Below are 22,312 nucleotides of genomic sequence, written 5' to 3' on the forward strand. Positions count from 1 at the left end.
ATCTGAGAGATAGTTTGTTATAATTTCTGTTCTTTTACATTTATTGAGGAGAGCTTTACTTCCAAGTATATGGTCAATTTTGGAATAGGTGTGGTGTGGTGCTGAAAAAAATGTATATTCTGTTGATTTGGGGTGGAGAGTTCTGTAGATGTCTATTAGGTCCGCTTGGTGCAGAGCTGAGTTCAATTCCTGGGTATCCTTGTTGACTTTCTGTCTCGTTGATCTGTCTAATGTTGACAGTGGGGTGTTAAAGTCTCCCATTATTAATGTTTGGGAGTCTAAGTCTCTTTGTAGGTCACTCAGGACTTGCTTTATGAATCTGGGTGCTCCTGTATTGGGTGCATATATATTTAGGATAGTTAGCTCTTCTTGTTGAATTAATCCCTTTACCATTATGTAATGGCCTTCTTTGTCTCTTTTGATCTTTGTTGGTTTAAAGTCTGTTTTATCAGAGACTAGGATTGCAACCCCTGCCTTTTTTTGTTTTCCATTTGCTTGGTAGATCTTCCTCCATCCTTTTATTCTGAGCCTATGTGTGTCTCTGCACGTGAGATGGGTTTCCTGAATACAGCACACTGATGGGTCTTGAGTCTTTATCCAATTTGCCAGTCTGTGTCTTTTACCCATTATACCATTCTTAAGCTTTTGTGTCCTCACAGCTTAGCTCCCATTTACAAATGAGAAAATACAATAATTGGTTTTCCATTCCTGAGTTTCTACACTTAGAATAATGGTCTCTAACGCCATCCAGGCTGTTCTGAATGCCATGATTTAGTTCCTTTTTATGTCTGAGTAGTATTCCATGGTGTATATATACCACATTTTCTTTATCTACTCATTGATTGATAGGCATTAAATAGATAAACTGTTCCCAACATAAAGAAGGAAAAAAAATATGTTCCTTTGACTAGCTTCAAGACGAATGCCTTTTAAAACCTGGGTTTGTTATGACTAATGCTTAACTCGGGTCTAGTTATCTGGATAAATAGTAAGATTACAGGACAAATGTAAGATAAAGATTCACCCAAATCAAAGAATGAGCACTGGGGTTTCTCATTAACAAAAGAGCTTCACAGTCTATAACATTTCAAACAAAACAAAAGCATCCTTTACCTAATACTAGATATTTGTTTCTACCTCATCCTGAATGAAATCTTGAGGAAGCTGCCATTGTTTTTCTGATTATTTCTAGGGAATAAAAATGCCCTAAGCTTACTTTTAGCTACTAGACAATCGCCTGTACCTTCCATAAAAAAATAAGTCTTGTTTTGTAGCATCTAAAAATTCATAATGATATCCAAGTTGGAACTCCTCATTCCCAGCTTAGGCCTACCTGGGAAAATTGCAGAGGAGAAGTGGGCCCTCTCCTAAAATTTACAGTCTGGGTCACAATGGAAACTCTTACAGGTCTAAATCATTAAAAGTTATCATAAGGCTAATAAATTATTTAAAACATTTGTCTCCTATCTTTCTAACAATGTGGAAGACTAGGTTGGAATTTAGAACTCCAAATTTAGAACTAGGTTGGAATTTAGAATTTAGAATTGAGGACCATAAGAGAAACAGCTGTCAACCCACTCTTCTCTACAGATATCCAAGCTCAAGCATCTGATCACTGTCTTTCCCATGCAGTAATCAGATATTCCATGGCATGTCACTGAGCCCAGGTGTGTGCCCACTAGTGACACAGTGACACATGGGAGGACAGATATGGAGAAGGGGCTCACACAGGGCCTGGAAGTAAGCTGGGTACCATTTGGGCAGATTATTCTGGGGTCTGGATAATCTTGAGCATGGTCTAGAAAGGGGAATAAATCTCCAGGTGGGCATGTTCCCTTGTACCCATGGATGTCTTGCTCCATAGAGAGGAGTGGTTCCAGAAGAAAGCCAGAGCAAGATCTCCAATGTGAGATCCAGGACAAGGGGTCCCTTCTGGCAGTGTCTAAGGAAGGAACTGGGAAGTGAGTTAAGGTGATATTCTCCTCTCTCATTCCACCTTATCCTCCATTCTCTAGTTTGTTTTGACATCTTCAGTACCAAAGTGGACGAGATGAAATCCTTGATGGTCAGGTTGAAACATGGCTTTGGTGATCTGGATTTGGCAGATGTGCTTTGTGGGCTCTTTTTTTCCTGGGACAATGGAAGGTCCTGTGATGACATTTCATCACTGGGAATTTTTTACCTCTAGCTGCCTTCTCTTATGGGCCTTTATGCTCTGCCCCCTGGATTCCCTTGGAGCACCATGTTGATTTCTCAGGGACCTTCTCTGGATTTTCTTCTTGGGCTCCCAAGATAACATAGCTTCTTGGTTTTGAGAAGTCCACATCTGGCCCACAGGAAATCCACACACATTCTTTCCCTGCCATATTCTAGAACTGTACTCCATTCCCCATACCTTTCTCTGTCCTTGATCTGTATCCAGCGAGGACAGCTTAGGCCACAGCCTCTTGTCTTTGGGCCTCCCAAGAAAGGCACTGAAGCAGCAGTCCATATGTAACTGAATATATGACACCATAATAATAAAAGGAAAAGCTTAGTGTTTTATTTCTTTCTGACCTTCCCACAGTCCTTTTCTTTCTTTATCAGTAATAACATACTTAATATCAATCACATTTTTAAAAGTAAATATTTAGGGAAAACAGACAGTGTGTTTTTAAATCGACCAAGACTCTTGAGCTTTGTATTTGAGAAAGCTTTAAAAATAAAAGTTGGGCAAGAAATTTGAACCTCAAAGAGTGACTCTACTTTTAGGTGACAAACCCAAATCATGTTTAAAATCCCTGAAAAACAGAAAATGACCAGGAAGTTCATTTTAAATATACTCTCTAAACCATTTGAGAATTGCAGGCCATAAACTAAGGCAGAAAGATAGCTGGCAATAATTTTTTCTTCCATTTGGTTGCTCTGAAGAGGAAAGAGAAAGACTATGTTCTCAGATAAAAATGTCATTTACATTCTTATAAGACTATATCTTTAAGAGAAATTGAAATGTTATACTCCTATGAGTTTAAAATATCAATTAAAAATAAAGCTCACTAAGAATTAAGTTACTTCAAGGAAATAAGGTAATTTCATGTTTATTTACTTTTTAACATATAAGACCATCAATGCAAAAATACACTAAATATCTTGGATGACTTTATTAATAAAAAAGTCATGGATAGTTCAGAAATTCATCTAATCAAACTTAAAAGACTAATCAGTGCAACTTAAGATCAAAATCAGCCATCCTAGGTCAATCTATCTACGTAACTTAGAATAATGTTAGTAGTAAGGTATTAACATGGACATTGTGACATCTTTTATAGATAGAAAAATGAATAAGGAAAGTTTTAGCAAAACAAAACACATGTATAAACTTGCAGTTTAACTCATCTTAAATGAAGACACTGAGAATGATTATCCATACTAGAAAATGCTATCCATTTTCATCAAAATACTAACCTGTCATCAAAAGTATGATGTCATCAAATTCTACCTTATAAACTTCTAAATGGATTCTATTGCTTTACTGTATTTAAATATGACGAATCATTTATACTAATACATAGCTCTTTAGAAGCTTGTAATAATTGACTGCTTTTAAGAAGGCCAACTTGGACCTCTGAAACTAGCCATAAGGGACTACTGCTGTACATGCTGTGCTATGATTTTCTCATCATATATGCAGATCCCACTGGGAGGAATCTGAAAAAATATTTATTTTAAATATATGCCTTGCTTTTTCCACAAATCAGTTAAATTAGTCTGCAGTAAAATCCCTACATATGAAGAGAGTAGATATAAAAATAAAAATAGATATCCTAAATGATTGGGAAGAACAGGAATGTAGACTAGGATACTTACTGGATTTGAACATTAAGTTTGTCTATGTAGATAAAATAGCTTTTATAGTTCTCATTATTTGATGACATGGGTATCTTCATACTTCAGAAATTATAAATATATGCTTCCTTGAATTTAAATAAAATATATTTAAAAATATACTGGTAAAATATGCTAGCACTAATTCATTCAATAAATATTTATAGTACAGCTACCATGTGACAGACACCCTTAAAAGATATAAGAGAAATATCCATACGTAAAATAGTCATATAACCCTACCAAATAGTGGTAAATAACCCCAACTGGTCGAGTTCAAAAGACAAGATAATTGCAATGATCTCCGTTGCAATTCACCGTGGTATTCTCTAGCGTTCTGCTTTGGTAGTCAAACCATAAACAAGCGTTTACTGTGCTCTTATCACTCACTCATTTATAAATTCATTTACCCAATATATTTTGAGTACCTGCTACGTGCAAATCACAATTCTAGGTTTTGATCAGGAATCATAGATGACTCAGGCAGAAATTATCTTTAAGCTGCCTGGAGTGATGAAAAATATATAAATAAATACAAAACAAGGGAGAAAGAATGAAGAAGTAAGTGTCTTACAAGGTTGAAAGCAGGGGGACTTTCCTGCCTGAGGAAGTAGGAATCCTAGGAGCGTTTTTGGAGGATCTGGGCCTGGCATTATAGATGAGTGATAAGGGCAAGGGCTTTCCAGGCACAGAAAGCAAATCAGCAAGGGCAGGACAATGGGAAATTAAGGATCTTGAAGGACGGATGGCAAGTGGCTAACTTTAGAGAACCATTTATATGTAAAGGGGGATATGAAAATAAATTAAGGGAGTTAGATTAGGGTCAGATTTTTGGCAAGAGAGTAGGTTCAGATTGTGAAGCTGGTGTCCCTAACTGTGCTTCTTGTTATTAAAATGTAAAAAAAGCATACAGCTAGACTCTGGTCCTCAGGAACTTTATAATCTAATATGTACATGTCCAGACAAATGCAAGATCCTCACATTGAATTGTTCCCATATTCCTTTCTTTTACCAGATGATGTTTAGAGTTCTATAAGAAAAGCAACTATACACCTGACACAGTTCAGGAAAGGTCACATATTTAGAGCCATCTCATCTACGACAAAACCATCTTCTACCTGTGTTTTACCTTTTACTTGTGACTACCGTTTCTCAAGGCATCACTTCTCACAACGGCAACTCTTGTGCTGCATTCCTCTTCTAAGTGCTGCTAGCTCCTGCCTTCCAACATTGCTCTTGAAGGATTCACTGCCTAGGCTGTGAGAATGTAGCATGAAGGCATACACAACTGGGAAATAGTAGCTGACAATGGACTAAAGGTATGAGAAGCAAAGTGACTCCAACAAAAACAGTGTGCTCACTGCAAACAACAAATAATGACAAAACCTCCAGCAGCAAGAGAGGCAAATGGCTCTCTCGATAATGTTGATGGAAAGCACTGTTCACGGCTCCTTCATCTTTTAGACAAAGGATGGCACCACATGCAAGGTAACATTAACATAATCACTATTTCTGGGGACAATTCTAAGTGCTGAATAAGTGCTTGTAGACAGTTATGCGTGGGTGGCTGTTCCTCCTACTGCATATTTGTATTGAAACATGTATATGTGCAAATGCAACAGAACCCTGCATTAACCGTCAATTCCACCCACCCTTGCCTCCTACATATTTATCAATCATTTAACAATAACTCTCATCTTTTCTTGCTTCTGCCTCATTTTGTTTCCATCTGCCCTCTCTCCTTTGCATACTAAACTCTCCATTTTGAAATTTCCATGCCACTGTCACTCCTCTCTCTTCCAAGTAATTGATTTAAACAATCGTAAAAAGTTTTAAAAATTATCTAACAATTATTTGTTTAGCAATCTTTATATACTACATGGCTCCTCATATTCACCAAAAATCTAATAAACACTGACAATCTGACAGTCTCCAAAAGGAGGAGATAATGTACCGTGTTCCTCAACTTATTTGGCCATGAGCCTCTTGTTAGAGGAAGTATTATTTTTCTTCACATTAATTTTATAAGCTCTTAAAGACACATACAATTTAAGAGTTTTTGTTTGGTTGTTTGTTTGGTCTTTTTCAAAGCCCAATATCATGGGAGATAGACTGCTATTAGACAATACATTAAATGATTCATTGGTTAACACAATAAGGCTGATTCATTCATTTGTTTACTTAACAAATATTTATCAAGCACCTACGATGAGCTAGGTACTTTATAGGCACAGCAAATTACAGCAAAATGTAAACAAATCAAGTCCTTGCTCTAGAAAAGATGCTTACTTTCTAAAGAGAAGAAAAATATTAAAAAATAAATATAAAATGTGGCAGATGGTGATGAGTGCTAAGAAAATAAAGATGAGTAAAAGAGAGGAACAGTAAAGAGATGGTGGAGGAAGATGTTAAAGAATGCTGTTGTCTTTGGGTTAGTTGGAGGAGGCCACTCTGGAAAATTCTTGAGTTAAGCTCTAAGAAGAAAAGGAAAGGGAGCAAGAATCATGGTTATCTAGCAAAAAGGAGGCCAGGTAAATGATCACAATGCAAAGGCCCCAGACTGGAAGCTGGACTGGCACGTCTGAGGTCAGCAGAGAACTGTGTGGCCAAAGTAGAATCAGCAAGGTAGAGTATAGTTGGATATAAGATCAAGAGAGACGAACAGGAACGGGGCGTGTCAGGTTATTTTTGGTCACTATAAAGACTTTAGATTCTGATTGAAGTGCACTATGAAACCATGGGAGATTTTAAACACAGAAATGACTTAATACTACGTATATATGAAGGTATCAGTCTGGATGTTGTTTTGAGAATAAATTAGGAGCAACTGTAGAGTCTGCAAAATCATTAGGAGCACGTCATAGTGCATAATGCTGCCTTAGGGAAGAAGTGAAGGTGGTAAGAGGTGATTAAAATTTGAATGTGTTCTTAAACTAATCTCAGAGCACGCAGGAGACATTGAGTATAGATAACTCTTCTAAGGAGTTTGATTGGAAAGTGCAGAACCAGAACAACAGCATTCATGAGTTTGCCCCTTCCTTTCCTCAGACTCCCATGCCTCTCCCCTCTCTCCCCTTCTTTTCCTCCTTCTCTCCCTGCCTCTCACCTCACATACTGAGAAGGTGTACACTCTCAATTATAAGATGTTACTTTTTAAATTGAGGCACCTGGTGTTTCAATCCTCTCTACTGCCTAATTTAGCACAGATAAAATCAGTATCTATTTCTGTTTTATTTTAGTACCGATTTCTTTTACTATGATGAAAGAATAAGTATTCTGAAAACCAATAATACCAAGAATGATAGTTTATCAGCATACAGAACATTTAATTGTACAAAACACTATCACATATACTAAATTGACAGGGCATCACCAAGTGGGACCTGAGAGTAGGCAAGTGGCCCAGTTATTTCTATTCTAAAACCAAGGAAACCAAGACCTGTTATTATCGTTACTTAAAGTTGATATGACTTGTTAAGAGTACAGAAGGAAGGGAAGTTTAAGTATTTTCTACATTTAAATTCTCAGCTCTTTCAACAACCATGCTGTCATTATCCAAATAAACTGCACTCATTTTATTTAGAAAAAGTCAGAAACAATTCCTTTACTTACCAACCAAAAAAGCATTTTCAGATCAAGGACAGAATAATTCTCATCTGGAAATATTTCAATTTAAGATATATCATATAAAATGATTAAAATCTCCTGAATATCTAAGTCTGCTTATTTCCAAACGATGCATTGCCTTAAATTTCTCTAAACTTTTAGGCTATGGCATAATTGCAAAATAAATTAAAACGTTGAGAGCAAAATCAATCATTCTAAAGGCTGACATTAGTAAATATCCACTCTATGCAACTGTGATTTCCAGATTTCCTATTCAAATGTAAATGATGTTCTATTTTTTAAAATCATTGTTGTATTTTAGCATGTAATTATTCGTCTTGATTTACATACTTCTGTTGTGTTTTCTTTAAAATATACTGCATTACACTATCATGACACATAACACACAATTATCTAAAGACAACCAATTTTATGGGTCTTTTAAAAATATCAAAAATTAAAAATTCAACATCCTAAATAGCATCGTATATATTTAAGACATTCCTTGTATCTGTACATACCTATATATGTATGAACATACATATTATTTCTCTTTAAATTTCTAGATTCTATCTTAATGATACTATTGAAAGATAGAAAAAGTGGCAATTACAATGCATACTTGAAATTATAAGAACAGTATATTACACTGCCCACATCTATAGTAAAAAGGGAGGTGAGAAGAGAAATAATTATAATGCTACTGAAACTAATTAACAAAAATATCCCATAAATATTTATGATGCTGGTCGTAATTGACTTCAAACTATTTTTCAAATATGAACATTGTTTAACTCCTCCCACGTGTTCATTACTACCTTGGTCCAAGCCACCATCACCTCCCAGGTGGTTGCAAGGTTCCACTCTTATCCCCACCTGAACCTATTCTTTACCATCTGCCAGAATCATTCTCCAAATAGAAATTAGTTCATTTACTCCCTTGCTGTCCACCTTCCAAAAGTGTGCTTCCACAATTACAATTACACAAATACAATAAAACTAAAAGTCCTCTCTATGGCTTACAAGTCCTTGACTATTGCTCAGGTCCTCTTTCTGCCCACTCTCTTAATCACTCACCATGCTCCAGACACATACCCATCTTAGGATTCAATACTTGCTAATCCTTGTAGTTCACATGATTAACCCCCTAACTTCATTCACATCTCTGCTTGTTACTTGGTAGGAGCAAGCTTCTTTGGCCAAGCTCTAAAACAGCACTCACACCCCTTTGTTCCATCATCTCCATTCTTACAAAACATAACGAAACTTGTTATTATGCATTGTGGTGCTGTTATTTCTGATTGAAATTTTAGTTGAGATAATTATAGATTCATATCCATTTGAAAAACTATAATACAAAGAAATACCATATATACTTTAATCAGTTATCCTCAATGGTTAACATTTTACAGACTATAGTATAAAAACAGAAACAAAATATTGACATTACTATGATAGTTCAACCTTATTCAGATTTCTCCAGTTTTACTTATATTGATATGTGTATGTAATTAGGCTCTATAGGATTTTATCACATATGTAGGTTTCTGTATGTGTCATCACAGTCAATATATGAAATGGTTCAAACACAAGGACACCTCATGTTGCCCTTTTATAACCACACTCACTTCCCTCTGTCCCTAACATCTGGAAACCACTAATCTATCCTCTATTTCTAAAACTTTGTCATTTCAAAAATGTAATTAAATGGATCATCTAGTATGTATTCTCTTGGGATTGGCTTTTTTTTTTTTCACTCCGCTTAATTTCCTGGAGATTTATCTAAGTTGTTGTATGTATCAATAGGTCCTTCCTTTGCATTGCTGAGTAGCAATTCCATGGTATGTATGTACCACAGTTTGTTTAACCATTCTCCTGTTGAAGGACATCTGTGCAATTCTAGATTTCAGCCATTACAAATAAAGCTGCTATGAGTATCCAGGTACAGGTATTTGTGTGAACTTTATCTTTTTACTTATCTGGGATAAATGCCCAAGAGTGTAATTGCTGGACTGTACGGTAATGCCTGTGTCACATTTTCATTATCCTTTTCTCCATTAATGAAGTTCTATGACAGCAGAGACTTGGTTATTTTGGGTCAGTACTATATTCCACTATCCAGATTAGTGCTTGGCACTGAGTAGGGAGTTAATAATATATTTGTTGTACAAGTGAGCTTCAGATCCTCATGAAAATCTCTTGTTTATAGCTGCCCTTACAGGAGAAATGATACTGTGAAATGGTTTCTTGGGAAAGACAGTAGAGATGAGAATAAGAGAGGTGTGGCCATAGCATCTGTCTCCAAACGACCTGAGATATCTGAACCCTGAATGAAAGAGAAGTTAAGGAAGAAACGCTGAGCAACTGTGTTCACAAAAAGATTTGTGAGGTTCTGGGAAAAGACACATGTCTTTCCAACTCCCAACAACATAGTAAGACCCAATGCCATTAAAACGGCTAGGCTTGACCTTGACCTTAGACCATGTGCAGTTTCAGTTGGCTAGGTGACCATTAGCAGAGAACAGAGTAGTCTTCCCTTATCACTATGTTCAAGGTCAGAACAACAGCAGTGGTATTCTGAAAAATAGTAAGTAAGTTCTCATTAAATATTTATCAAATGGATAAATAAATAAGTTATTTCCTGACATGGCTGGGGAAGACTTTAGGGGAGAATGAAATCCTACCTAAGCAACTTACTTGGAAGATGATAACTAAGAGCAACAGTAATTTAGAAATCAGTATCACCTTTGGCTAAAAGGCCTAGGAAATTTGAATTACATGCAATTTTTTAAAAACTGCATTTGTAATACTATTTCTATTCCTGGGAACAATCTTTATAAAATTATGAATCGGTTCTATTTTATTTTAATTAATTAATTAATTAATTTAGAGACAGAGTCTTGTTTTGTTGCCTGGGCTGGAGCACAGTGGTGTGATCTTGGCTCACTGCAACCTCCACCTCCCGGGTTCAAGCGATTCTCCTGCCTCAGCCTCCAGAGTAGCTGGGATTACAGGTGCCCACTACCATGGCTGGTTAATTTTTGTATTTTGAGGAGAGACGGAGCTTCACCACATTGGCCAGTCTGGTCTCGAACTCCTGACCTCAGGTGACCTGTCTGCCTCAGCCTCCCAAAGTGCTGGGATTACAGCTGTGAGCCACCGAGCCTGGCTGAATCAGTTCTAGAAGTTCAGGCCTATTAATATAAATACACTACTTTCATGAGTATAATCTTCTGGCAAAATGTGTCTAACATATTTTTGTTCAGAGATTATTGTTTTTCTGGCAATCATATTAAAAAAAAGAACAGAAAAGAAAAAATGTTTTACTGTTAATCTAAAGTAGCAATTTTCAAATATTTTGGATTTTATACATATCTGAGTATCACAAAAATCACAAACTTTCTGTCTATATTGGAGTAGTGCCTTTGTGCAAATAGCTATTTTATATGTCTGCCATGACAATGGTCTTTGTTGGTTTCCAGCCAAAGGAGAAAAACAAGAAAATAAAAATGCCTTGGAACTCTGGCTATTATAGATAGGTTATGGGCTAAAAGTTGTTGCAGGGGGTGGATCTGATTAAGTGAGGTTCAGATTTTAAGAGCAGTAAGCTAATATATTTTTCTGCCCTGATTCTTTTAATCATTTTGGGGTTCTTGCTATAAGACAATTTCCACTATCGTAAACAAAGTTTGAATTCAATAAGGTTGTGAGATTACACAATCAGTGTGGGATTATAATAACCTATCCCAAGCTTGGTTTCTCTTTGACTATTTCTGTGCTTAGTTTCTTGAAGGCATTGTAACCCTTCACATACGGTTCTAGAACACTGATTTTCAGTCTTAGTTGTACATTAGAATTATCTGGGGAGGTATTTAAACTCCTAATGCTTATACCATACTCCAGATAAATTAAGTCAGAATCTCTAGGGTGAGAGCCAGGCATTGGTATTTTTGATAATGCCCCAGGTGACTCTAATGTGTAGCCAAGATTGAAAACCAGAGTTCTAGATCCATTTGCATCACTTTCACTGGGGTCCTTATTAAATAATCAGACATGGCTCCAAAACTATTAAATTCAAATCTCTATGGATTGGCAAGAGGAATCTGTATACTTATCTGGACCCCATATGATTCATATGCACAGCAAGTCTGAGATCCTTTAGTTTACAGAGTTAAGGTGTCTCACACTGACCGGCAAAGCCATTGGAAAGCAGGAAAATTTCTTGGTTCTAGTCTGAAAATCTTCTAGGGTTGGAGACAAGTCTATTTTGGAAGTTTCTTTGGAGGTCTTTATTTCACCAATATTTTTGTATAGTTTGCAAGTGTCAGTGATAACTTCAGGTAAAAATTTACGCAGTTTTTGAATTGAATTCTTGGCCTGGCATGGTCATTCATACCTGTAATCCCAGCACGTTGGGAGGCCAAGGTGGGGGGATTGCTTGAGCCCAGGAGCTCAAGACCAGCCTGAGCAACATGACGAAACTCTGACTATATAAAAAATACAAAAATTAGCTCAGCGTGGTGGCACGCCTATGGTCCCAGCTACTTGGGAGGCTGAGGTGGGAAGATCATTTGAGCCCAGGAGATGGAGGTTGCAGTGAGCCAGGATTGCACACCACTGCACTCCAGACTGGGTGACAGAGTGAGACCTTGTCTCAAAAAAACAAAACAACAACAACAAAAATAAAAATAAAAGAAAAAGAGGAAAGAATGAGGTGAATTCTTTATTAGGGAATATTGGTTTTCTAGTGGAAAAGTATACTGTACGACCACCAGTACTGTACACCAGGTGTATGGTAGATACACCTGAGAGTAATAACTTAAGCATACCCTGAGAATGACTCTGCATGGCACATGCACCCAACAACAACGACAAGCTAAGTAGAGGTTGCCAGGTGGAGGGCATTAAGTGAAAAACGCTATATTAACTGCATGCTTTCTGCAGGCAGTGGTGGCTCTCCTGTCCAGCCTACTGCCACTGGGCAGCTCTGTATGTAATTTCCGCTTGATAAACCCTGTCTCCTTTGCTGGCTCTGGGTCTGCTCTTCAGCCCTCAAACCTAGTGCCACCCCTACTGAAGTAAACAGAGGTCCAGCATGACAACAGGAGGTAAGAGAAAACTCCATGAGTGCCCAGAAGATAGGATCTGAGAAGGAGAAATCTGTGAGATAAATCCTAGGCTGGCCATGCATGTCTATGTGGGGCCTGGTAGCTGTTATACTTGATGGATGGGGCCCAGTGCATAAGTATGGAGGTGCCTTGAAAACACTGAATGGTCTGGAAGAGTTGTTGCAGGGGGTGGATCTGACTGAGTGAGGGTCAGATGCCTGAGCTGTGGGAGCTACAGTTGGCAGGCGGCTTCTGACCCTGCTCCAAGCAGCCACGGAGGCTGAGCTCACGGTGCAAGTGAGGGTCTGCCAGTTGCAGGACGTGCTGTGACTACAAAGAGGTGCCAGACAAAATGGAGACCCTGGCTTGTCAGGTAGCCTGTATGAAGAGTCATCAACACCCCTGCACCCACTGGAAGCAGACCCACACGACTGCCCCCCTCTCCCGCCCCCTGGAAGACAGCAGCACACCACAATATGGGACGACCCCACTGTAGAATTGGTGGAGCTACAAACAGGACAGAAGGGTAGAGAGTCAATCATGGGGTGGCTTCTCCATCTGTGGAAACAAAAAAACAAAAAAACAAAAAAACAATATGGGACGACCCTACTGTAGAATTAGTAGAGCTAAAAACAGGTTAGGACAGAAGGGTAGAGAGTCAATCATGGGGTGGCTTCTCCATCTGTGGAACATGGAGGCAGAGGCTATTATACTCTCCAGACTTGAGATGAGTAAAATGGCAAAATGGCATCCATCACAAACCACCCGGCCTTGAAGCAGCACCTCTGTGGTACCAGTAATGGAGATGGGGTCATCCCCCTCCTCAGCTGGGTGAGTGTCGCTGCAAGATAGCCAGGCCAAGTGAGGGAGATGTCCCCACGTGGCCTTTGTGATGACAGACTATGGAGGGATTGCAGGGCGCTCTTCCGGGAATTAGGAGTGAAGCATGCTATCTATGCTGAGCATTGCCAAGGTCCCAGCAATGAGCTTTTCTTGCTGGCATGAAAGATGCCATCTAAGAGTCCCTGCCAAACCAAAGGTATGGTGCACTCGTCTGCGCATGGGGTTGTGAGGGGATGGTGGTGCACTGCTGGGATGAAAGACAAAGGAGCCAAAGGAAAGGAGACAGATGAGGGGCCCATCAGGGTGGCCTGCTGAAGACATGGCATGGCATGCTAGCAGGAATGCTTACTGTGAAGGTGGAGACAACCTGATGCTGTCTCGGTCGGGCTATGGCAGAAGCTCAAGCCAGAACAAAGTTTCATTAAAGAGCCTCAAGCTCAGTCCACTGCCTCTCTTGCAGAGAGATGGCAAGGGCAGGCACTTTTAGACTTGGATGAAGGCCAAGGCTTCAAAATTCTGATGGGAGCAATGGTGGCCAGGGTGTCTGAGGACAGAGGCCATATGTAGAACTAACTATACATCGGACACATAAGAATAGGCTGGGCTTGCCCTAGTGGATACTAGAGTGGAATACACTCTTATATATGGTAACATTCATCAGTTCAAAGGGCCTATAACAGCAATAGATGGTTATGGAATGGAGGGGGTACCTATCTCCCATTGCATTAATGATATGCTGGTTTCTAAGTCTTTTTCCAGCCTGCAGGCTGCAGCGCCCACCTTGTTGTCCCACTAGGCAAATGGAGGATGAATGGTTGATGCAGAGAGCGTCCAAGGTTCAGGCGTTTTGGTCAGGTGCTTGGGTGTCATCTGGTTAGATGGTAGGCAGCGAACCTCTTCACTGACTGGGCGCAGACTGTGGCCTCTCTCTAGAACAAGACGGACGGTTGGGCCTATGGAGAGCTGCTGCTCTCCACCACGGGCCTGCCATGGCATGTCCAGGATCAACTCCCAAGTGCTTGGAAGAACTATCTTTGCAGAGTGATTGTTATTTGTTTTTTGTTGTAGTTGTCAGTGCTGCTGCCACATCTGGCAGCAATGCTCCTCTGCATACCTGGCCCCGGGGAAATCATGGAATAATGATATGATAAAAATGTTAGGGCCATTCAAGCAGATTCTGAGCTGAGGTGTATGGTAAATGCACCTGATAGCAATAACATCTTAAGCTAGGTGGAGATTGCCAGGTGGAGGGTGTTAAGTGAAAATGCTATTTAAACTGCATGCTTTCTGTAGGCGGTGGCAGTTCTGTCCAGCCCGCTGCTACTGGACCACACTGTATGTAACCTCCACTTCAATAAACCCCATGTCTCATTGCCTGGTTCTGGGTCTCTTCTCTGGCCTCTCAAACCTTGTGCCATCCCCACTGACATTAATAACAATCCAACACAACAAAAAGCTAAAAGAAGCCATCAAGTTAAAATTATAAAGAGTAACTTAAAGTAAGAATTAATGATAAGAGGAATTCTAGAAAAGTATGGAGCTACATAGTGAGCCTTAGCCTCCCCCTGCCTTACTACACAAAATGTTTCCTAAAAAAATTATAATTGTTTTTAAAGGAAGGGAAAAAAATAAAGACCTGTAGGAATCCCCATTATATTTTAAAGTATTAGTCCATTAGGCATACCTAACTTTTTAAAGTTTGTAAAGTATGTCCTGAAACGCCTCATCTGATCTTAACACACATCTGTTTAGGGAAGCAGGACAAAGGATTGTTAATCACACTTTTTAAAGGAGTGTTATTTCCACACTCAACAGTGTGAAGTTCTCAGTCAGTGCTTGTTGAAGTGAACTGAATTACTGGATGAGAAACCTTAGGCACAGATCTATTAAATGCCGAATGACGCTTCATCAACTCACCAAGATAGAGTTGTATCAGAAACTCGGGTCCAACCAGAATTCCTCCCCTCACAGCATGGTTCCTCCAGTATCATTTGGAGATTGAAGGTAGTGGTCATTCCTTAAGTCAGTAATCCTCAAGTTTGGTGTACTGAAGGATCCTATGGATGTTTTTAACTAAATTCAGGCTACCAACCAAAAATTCTGATTCAACAGGGCTGAAGTGGGGCCAGTAATCTACATGTTTAACAAGTGTAACATAGAAGACAAAGCATGTAATTGCCAAATATGTGATTAATGCAATTAAGAATGATCATGAAAACAGCAAATATCATTGACTAACTTTGAGAAAAGTGAAATATGGAAGTTACAAAAGTGATTCATGACCCCAATAAATATTGGTTAAATGTGTGACTGCATTAATCACTAATATACAATTAAGACCAAACTATTTAAATTAGTTAGAATATACAAAGAGGGAAGTTTTTGATTGTTTTTTTCTGGCCAACTTTCTCAGTGGTAAATATATATATATATATAAAAATATATTTTCATATATATATAAAATATATATTAGGGAGCTTTTTATCTTGAGCTAATGTGATAACATTGGCCACTTCTCCTAAACTGTCCTGTTTCTTTCCAGGCTCAGTGGGCTCCCAGATTAGCCCTCTTTTCTTGAAAAGTAGGAAAGAAGAAAATGTGTTCTTAAAAGGAATCAAAGGCTGTGGAGCCGTGCACAGGTAGAGAAGAACATACAGAATGCCTTCTGTGGGAAGATGGGAAGGAGTTCTAGGAGTGAAGAAATAACCTTTCTCTATGGCATTACATTTGTTACCAGGCAATACATAAAATACAATTACTCTAGGCAGTCCCAAACGCAGCTGTCAGCACAAAACTGCTTGCTTAAAAATGCTTTTCAAAAGTTTGACCTGTAGACAATTTTGGTGCTCAATTCATTCTATAATTTACACACACAGAGGTATGTGTATGTGTATATATACGTGTGTGTGTGTGTGCCTGTGTGTGATCGCATGCATGTGTGTGTTTCACATTCATCTAATATATATATATATATAAAATTTGATAATTCTATACCAAATCCAATACTAATCATTATTCTTATAAAGTTATAAACCTCATGCTACTTTCATTACCATAAAAAGGACATCTAATAGCTGAAATCCAAAACACAACCAGTGCTGATAAGGATGTAGAACACAGGGACTCTCATGCATTGCTGCTGAGGATACAAAACGGCCATGTGGGAGACCATTTGAAGCTTCTTTTACAAAACTGAATGTACTTTTACTGTAAGATCTAGAAATTGCACTACTAGGTATTTACCCAAATGAGCTGAAAACTTATGTCCACACAAAAACCTGCCATGAATATCTATAGCAGCTTTATTTATAATTGCCCAAAACTAGAGGCAACCAAGATATTCTTCAAATGCCGAATTTATAAACAAACTATGGTACATCCATAAAATGGATTATTACTCAGAGGTAAAAGTAAATAAACTATCAAGTCCTAAAAACACACAGAGGAACCTTAAATACATTGATAAGTGGAAAAAAAAAATCAGTCTTAAAAGGCTACATACTATGTGATTTTAATTACATGACATTCCAGAAAAGGAAAAACTGCAGAGACAGTAAAAAGATCCGTGGCAAAGGTTGAGGGAAGTAGGAAAGGATAAATAGGTGTACAAGGGAATTTTAGTTTAGCGAATCTGTTCTATATGATACTGTGACAGTAGATACATGATATTATACATTTTTCAAATCCCATAGAATACAAAGAGTGAACTCTAAACTACGGACTTTAGTAATAAGGTAACAGTATTGGTTCATCAACTTTAACGACTGTATCACGGCAATGAGATATGTTAATAAGAGAAATTATGTAGGAGGAGGGATATATGGGACTGTACTTTCTGCTTGATTTTTTGGTAAACCGAAAGCTGCTCTAAAAATTAAGTCTATTAATGATAAAACCCCAAAAACATTTTAAAAAGCATATGGAGGTAATAATGCTGATGCTGGCAATAATTTTTCCATTTTTTCATATATTGATAAAATAGTTGTTAAAATAGACCTATTAACTATATATTTGTCAGTCCTGTATCATGAAATTTAAAGTTCTTTAAATATCTAGCTATCTTCCAAAAGACATTTAGTTAACATTCTGTCATATAGGACAAAATTTAAAAGTTCCCCCAATATAGCTGTCTGAAAAATTGTTTAATTTTCTTTTTCCAAGTGAAATGTTCATGCTATATTTGTACAACTCTCATTTTTATTGATTTTCAGTATAGTTTTGATTTCCACAAACCTTAAATATTTTGCCTATATTTATTATTATGTAACTGAACGTGATAATTGCTAAGCTATGAAATTATCACTTTTGGCTACTCAAAGCTTTATGCAGTATTTCTCAAATTTCAGTGTGTATGAGAGCCAACTGGGAATTATTTTAAAATACAGATTCTGATTCAGTTGATTTCAGGTGATGCCTGTTTATCTGCATTTCTAATAAATTTCCTGAAGATCCTGATGCACGAGCACATTTTGAGTAGCAAGGTTCTAAATATCTAGGTCATAAAACTATTACCACCTTGAAAAACAAACCCAGATACCTAGCAATCCTTGCAAGAGTTTAAAGAGCTCTTTTTCTGTTTTTCCTAGCTGAAGAAGCTTCCAGGGCCCCTAGCACTTCTATAGCTGCTTTCTCAATATATCACCCTTTTCAATTTCATCTATAAAGAGGAAGGCTTGCTAACCTTTGTACAGTGAGTAAGCTATCCATTTATTCATACTACTCATGGCTTATATGAACCAAAGACCATCTATTTCCAGTTCAATTCTCCAATTTGTACATCTAAAATCACAGAAAGATCAAATGACTGGCTCAGGGTCACTTATTTAATAACTGTAAAGGTCAGGTCTCAAATCTAGGTTTCTGCTTCCAAATCCAGTCCTTTTTCCTCTGTTCTCTGTTGCTTCTAATAATGCAATGCAGAAAATAGGGACCAGGTGGTTTAGACAACAAAATCCAAGTTCTGAATTGAATCTCTCAGCCTTGGGCTTCCCACTGTAATTCCTAACATGGATTTAAAATCTTGTTGTGGGGGTGGTCAGATGTATTAAGGGGAAAGATTTCTTTGTGCTTTGAAATAAGTCTTGAAATTCAACAAAATTGTATTAATTTATAAGCTTGTTTGAATATAGTATGAAGCTATATTTTATATATTGTTTGAATACAGTATGAAGCTATAGTTTGAATATAGTATTTATAAGCTTGTTTGAATATAGTATGAAGCTATGAGAGAAAAGACTTGGGGTGGCCAGTCTGTTTCCCTCTAGGCACTGCCTCTGATGCCACATCACAGGGTAAGTAAGGGTAAATAACATTGTCTTCATGGGATTAAGTGAACGTCAAGGCTCCTGAGATTCTGGGCTCCTATCTTTATCTTTCCAGGGCTGTTTTGAAGTGTCCATGTGTGAAGGCTGAGCAGTGATGCTACCATCAGGGAGACCTAGCCTTGGCACCTCTGGGCCCAACCTGAGAAAAATCAATAGCCTTTCATTTCTTTGTTGGTGATCTGAGCTTTTAGGGACAATTCCAAGCAGTTTAGATGCCAGTTGTACAAAGCACACATGCCCAGGTTTCTACAACAGGTTTCTATGGAAATTCTACAAACTTTTGGCCATGGCATGTCTCCAGAAAAGTACAAGATGCTCCCAAAGTCACAGAGCCTGAAGGCACTCTGTTTTTTCCTGGTGCTTATATATCGCTCTAGCTGACAAATCCAGCTTTGTCTTACCTTTCTTAATACCATTGTCTTACCCATCAATACAGTAATCATGGCTTTCCTATTCCTTCCCCACTCTTCCTACTATGTGTCATTCCCCTGTCTCTGATCAACATTCTGTCCCTCCTTCAAGACTCAGCTCATGTGGCAACCTCTGTGAGAATCTCTCTGACAGCTTAGAGTTGGCTGTGGCCCCTCTGCTTGCTGAACACCTACAGTGCTAAGGCACCACACCATTCATTTGGCATTTATGTTCATCCCTCCTTCTAAGAAGAAATCATCACTAGTGGGATCTATTTTCTTTAACCTTCCAAGATAAATAAGAATTGGGATTAAAAAAAGAAGTGCAGGTAGCATACTTATTGAGCTTTCAAAGATTTTCACACTAAAAATGCCAACATGTAAGAAGGAGAAAACTGGCTTAAGGGCAGGGTGGCAGTTTTTTGTTTTTTGTTTTTTTTTTCTGGGTATCATCTCTGAACCTAATCACCAGAATAATTTTTGGAAAACTTAGAGGATGTGGCTTTAGGACAAATATGAAAGAAACAGATATCAGTTTAATGTAAAGTGCACTTTTGGCAAGGGTAGTGGGGCAATAATAACAAGGGATGACCAGAAGACTACCAGCCTCCCATGCCACTGGGAGGACTGAAACACAGTCTAGGAGTCCTCCACTGTGGACATGGTGTATTCCATGGGAGAGAAGCAGCATTAGCCAAATGCCAGGGCTCTCTTATGCTCTAAGATTCTATGATTCTACTACAAACAAGAATGACGATGGCTTGTATACTTTGTAATTAATAATAATAAAAGTACAATGACTATGAATAACTTACTGTGCTGACAGTGAATCCCATTAAATCCTCGGGGACATTTACAAACATAGCCTATGAATGTGTCCCCTCGGTATGCTTCACTTATTTCACAGGTTCCTCCATTATGGCATGGATTAGGAATGCAGGGACCTGAAAGACAGAAAAAAATATTTCTGCTTGATGCATATGCTTAAAAGTAGACATTAGGTCAACATTTTGCAATTAATAATTTTACAGAAAAAAGTGTTCTAGATATTAGTGGCATAGTAAATGTACTGGTTGTATGAGCTCTGGAGACTAATGGCTTGGGTTTGAATCTTGGTTTTACCACTTCACAGCCATGCAGTCTTGAGAGATTTACTTACCTTCTCTGTGCCTGTTTCCTTTTCTATTAAATGTCAATGCTAAAAAATTTGCCTTAAGAGGTTATAATACAGATTAAAAGAGTTCATACACATAAAATACCCAGAACAGTGTCTGTCACATATAAAGCACTAAAACAAAATTAGCATCAAATTAGATATTATTAAAATTTCTGAATTGTAGAATACCTTCTGGGTGTTTAAAAAGTAATATTGAATAGCAATTTCTGGAGTTGTATTCACAACTCCACAATTTTTGTCCCCTGCTGGTACAAGCAGCATATGGCTGTAACCACATAAACCAAGTGAATTGGATAGCTGGTTGCAAAGCTTTTATAGACTATGAGTTTATGGTGGAGCATACCTCTGGGGAAGCACATTTTCTGCCAGTCTAAAACAAGCAGTCCGTCAAAAGTTGCATACTTAGAGAAGAGGGGCTGATGGTCATTTTTAAACTTGAGAAAGTAACAGCAGATTATTTAGTACCTGTGGCTGCTAATGAAAGTGTGGTGCTGCTCAGAGCTCTCTTGGAGAAAACCAGCTGCCAGGAGTGTGGTTAGCTGACAACATTCAGCTACTGAACCACAGGATCTGCTGTGGCAGCATTTATTTTAAGGCCAGGCTCCCCAGCCAAAAACTAAATACCAAAGGGGCATAGAGCTAGCTGGGCCAGTCGTGCCTGACCTGGGACTTCTCTAATGAACATTCTGTACTCTGAGGTGCCCCAATGGTGTGGCTGAGATTTTTCTTAAAACCATAGCAGTTTGAGACTTTTTCTATGCAATGTTCTCTCCTTCCTTTTCTCCCTTCAAAGTGACAGGCTATGTCACGGTCTGTAGGCTCATCCTATCTACTCTTGCTCTCTCTCCCCTTTGTGCATCACAGACATTCCCCCCAAAAATCTTTTACACTTTTAATTCTATCTTACAGTATTCTTCCTGCAGGATGTTAATTGACTCAGGACAGAATCCAGACTTGAGATTGTGAAGAAGGGAAGAGTCAAGTTGAAGGAAGGAAAAGCTCTCCCTGGGAGATGAAAAAAGACAAATACAAAAAACTATAGTTTTCTCTGATTTAGTCTGTACTGATTTTAACTGGAGAGAGTAGAACATATTTATAAGGAAAAGAAAAGCCACTGAAGAGGAAGTTAAGATGTACATATTAGAAAAGGAAAGCAAGGGTAATTAAACTAAGTATCTGACTATCTATGAAGAGGTGATCTTGAGAGCCCTAGAGGATTCGTTCAGAAAAGGAGTGAGTGTGTTCAGCTGAAACAAGAAGCAAGGTAGAAGAGCTGGACAAATGAATAATAATAACTTGAGTCAACTGGGTTGGGGCAAGGGTATTGAATAGAGAGTGCTATAGAGAATGACTCCTGCATGGGTCAAAGCCACTAGTAAAAACAAGGGCTGGACAAGGTGGTGCACGCCTGTAATCCCAGCACTTTGGGAGGCTGAGGCGGGCAGATTGCTTGAGTCCAGGAGTTTGAGACAAGCCTGGGCAACATGGTGAAACTCCACTTCTACAAAAAATACACACACACACACACACAAAATCCAGGCATAGTGGTGTGCACCTGTAGTCCCAGCTACTTAGGAGACTGAGGTGGGAGAATTGCTTCAGCCTGGGAAGTTGAGGCTACAGTGAGTTAAGATCACACCACTGCATGCCAGCCTGTGTGACAGAATGAGACCCTGTCTCAAAAAACTAAACGTTAGAAAAAAAAACCAAAAAACAAACTTGTGAATAGGGAAAAAAAAAATCACCAGCATCACTTCAAGCACTGCCATCGGACCTCAACCATGGGTGGGAAGCACTTAGAAGGTGGGCAACTTTGTCATGCACCTGGGGCAAGATTTTATGAATCTATTTCTTCTTCTGAGAGCTGTATTTGACCCTCCATTTCTTTCCTTTTAAAATGTTATGAAATTCAACGGTTGTGGAGTCTAATGAAGAAACACATGGAACAGGAAACAATGCAGCAACTGTACAGTTCCCGGA

The 22,312-nt window shown here is 38.4% G+C and overlaps 1 protein-coding gene across 6 annotated transcripts in view; it reads right to left on the minus strand.

Moving 5' to 3' along the window:
- Nucleotides 1–22,312, minus strand: part of EDIL3 (EGF like repeats and discoidin domains 3) — a 447,876-nt gene that overhangs the window by 225,422 nt on the left and 200,142 nt on the right. For all 6 annotated transcript variants that reach the window (XM_024246691.3, XM_054555109.2, XM_054555108.2 and 3 more), the window contains 1 exon segment: nt 19,971–20,099. In XM_024246691.3, coding sequence (XP_024102459.1) covers nt 19,971–20,099 — 129 coding nt within the window.

The sequence above is a fragment of the Pongo abelii genome, chromosome 4, assembly GCF_028885655.2.
Source record: "Pongo abelii isolate AG06213 chromosome 4, NHGRI_mPonAbe1-v2.0_pri, whole genome shotgun sequence".
Classification (NCBI taxonomy): Eukaryota; Metazoa; Chordata; class Mammalia; order Primates; family Hominidae; genus Pongo; species Pongo abelii.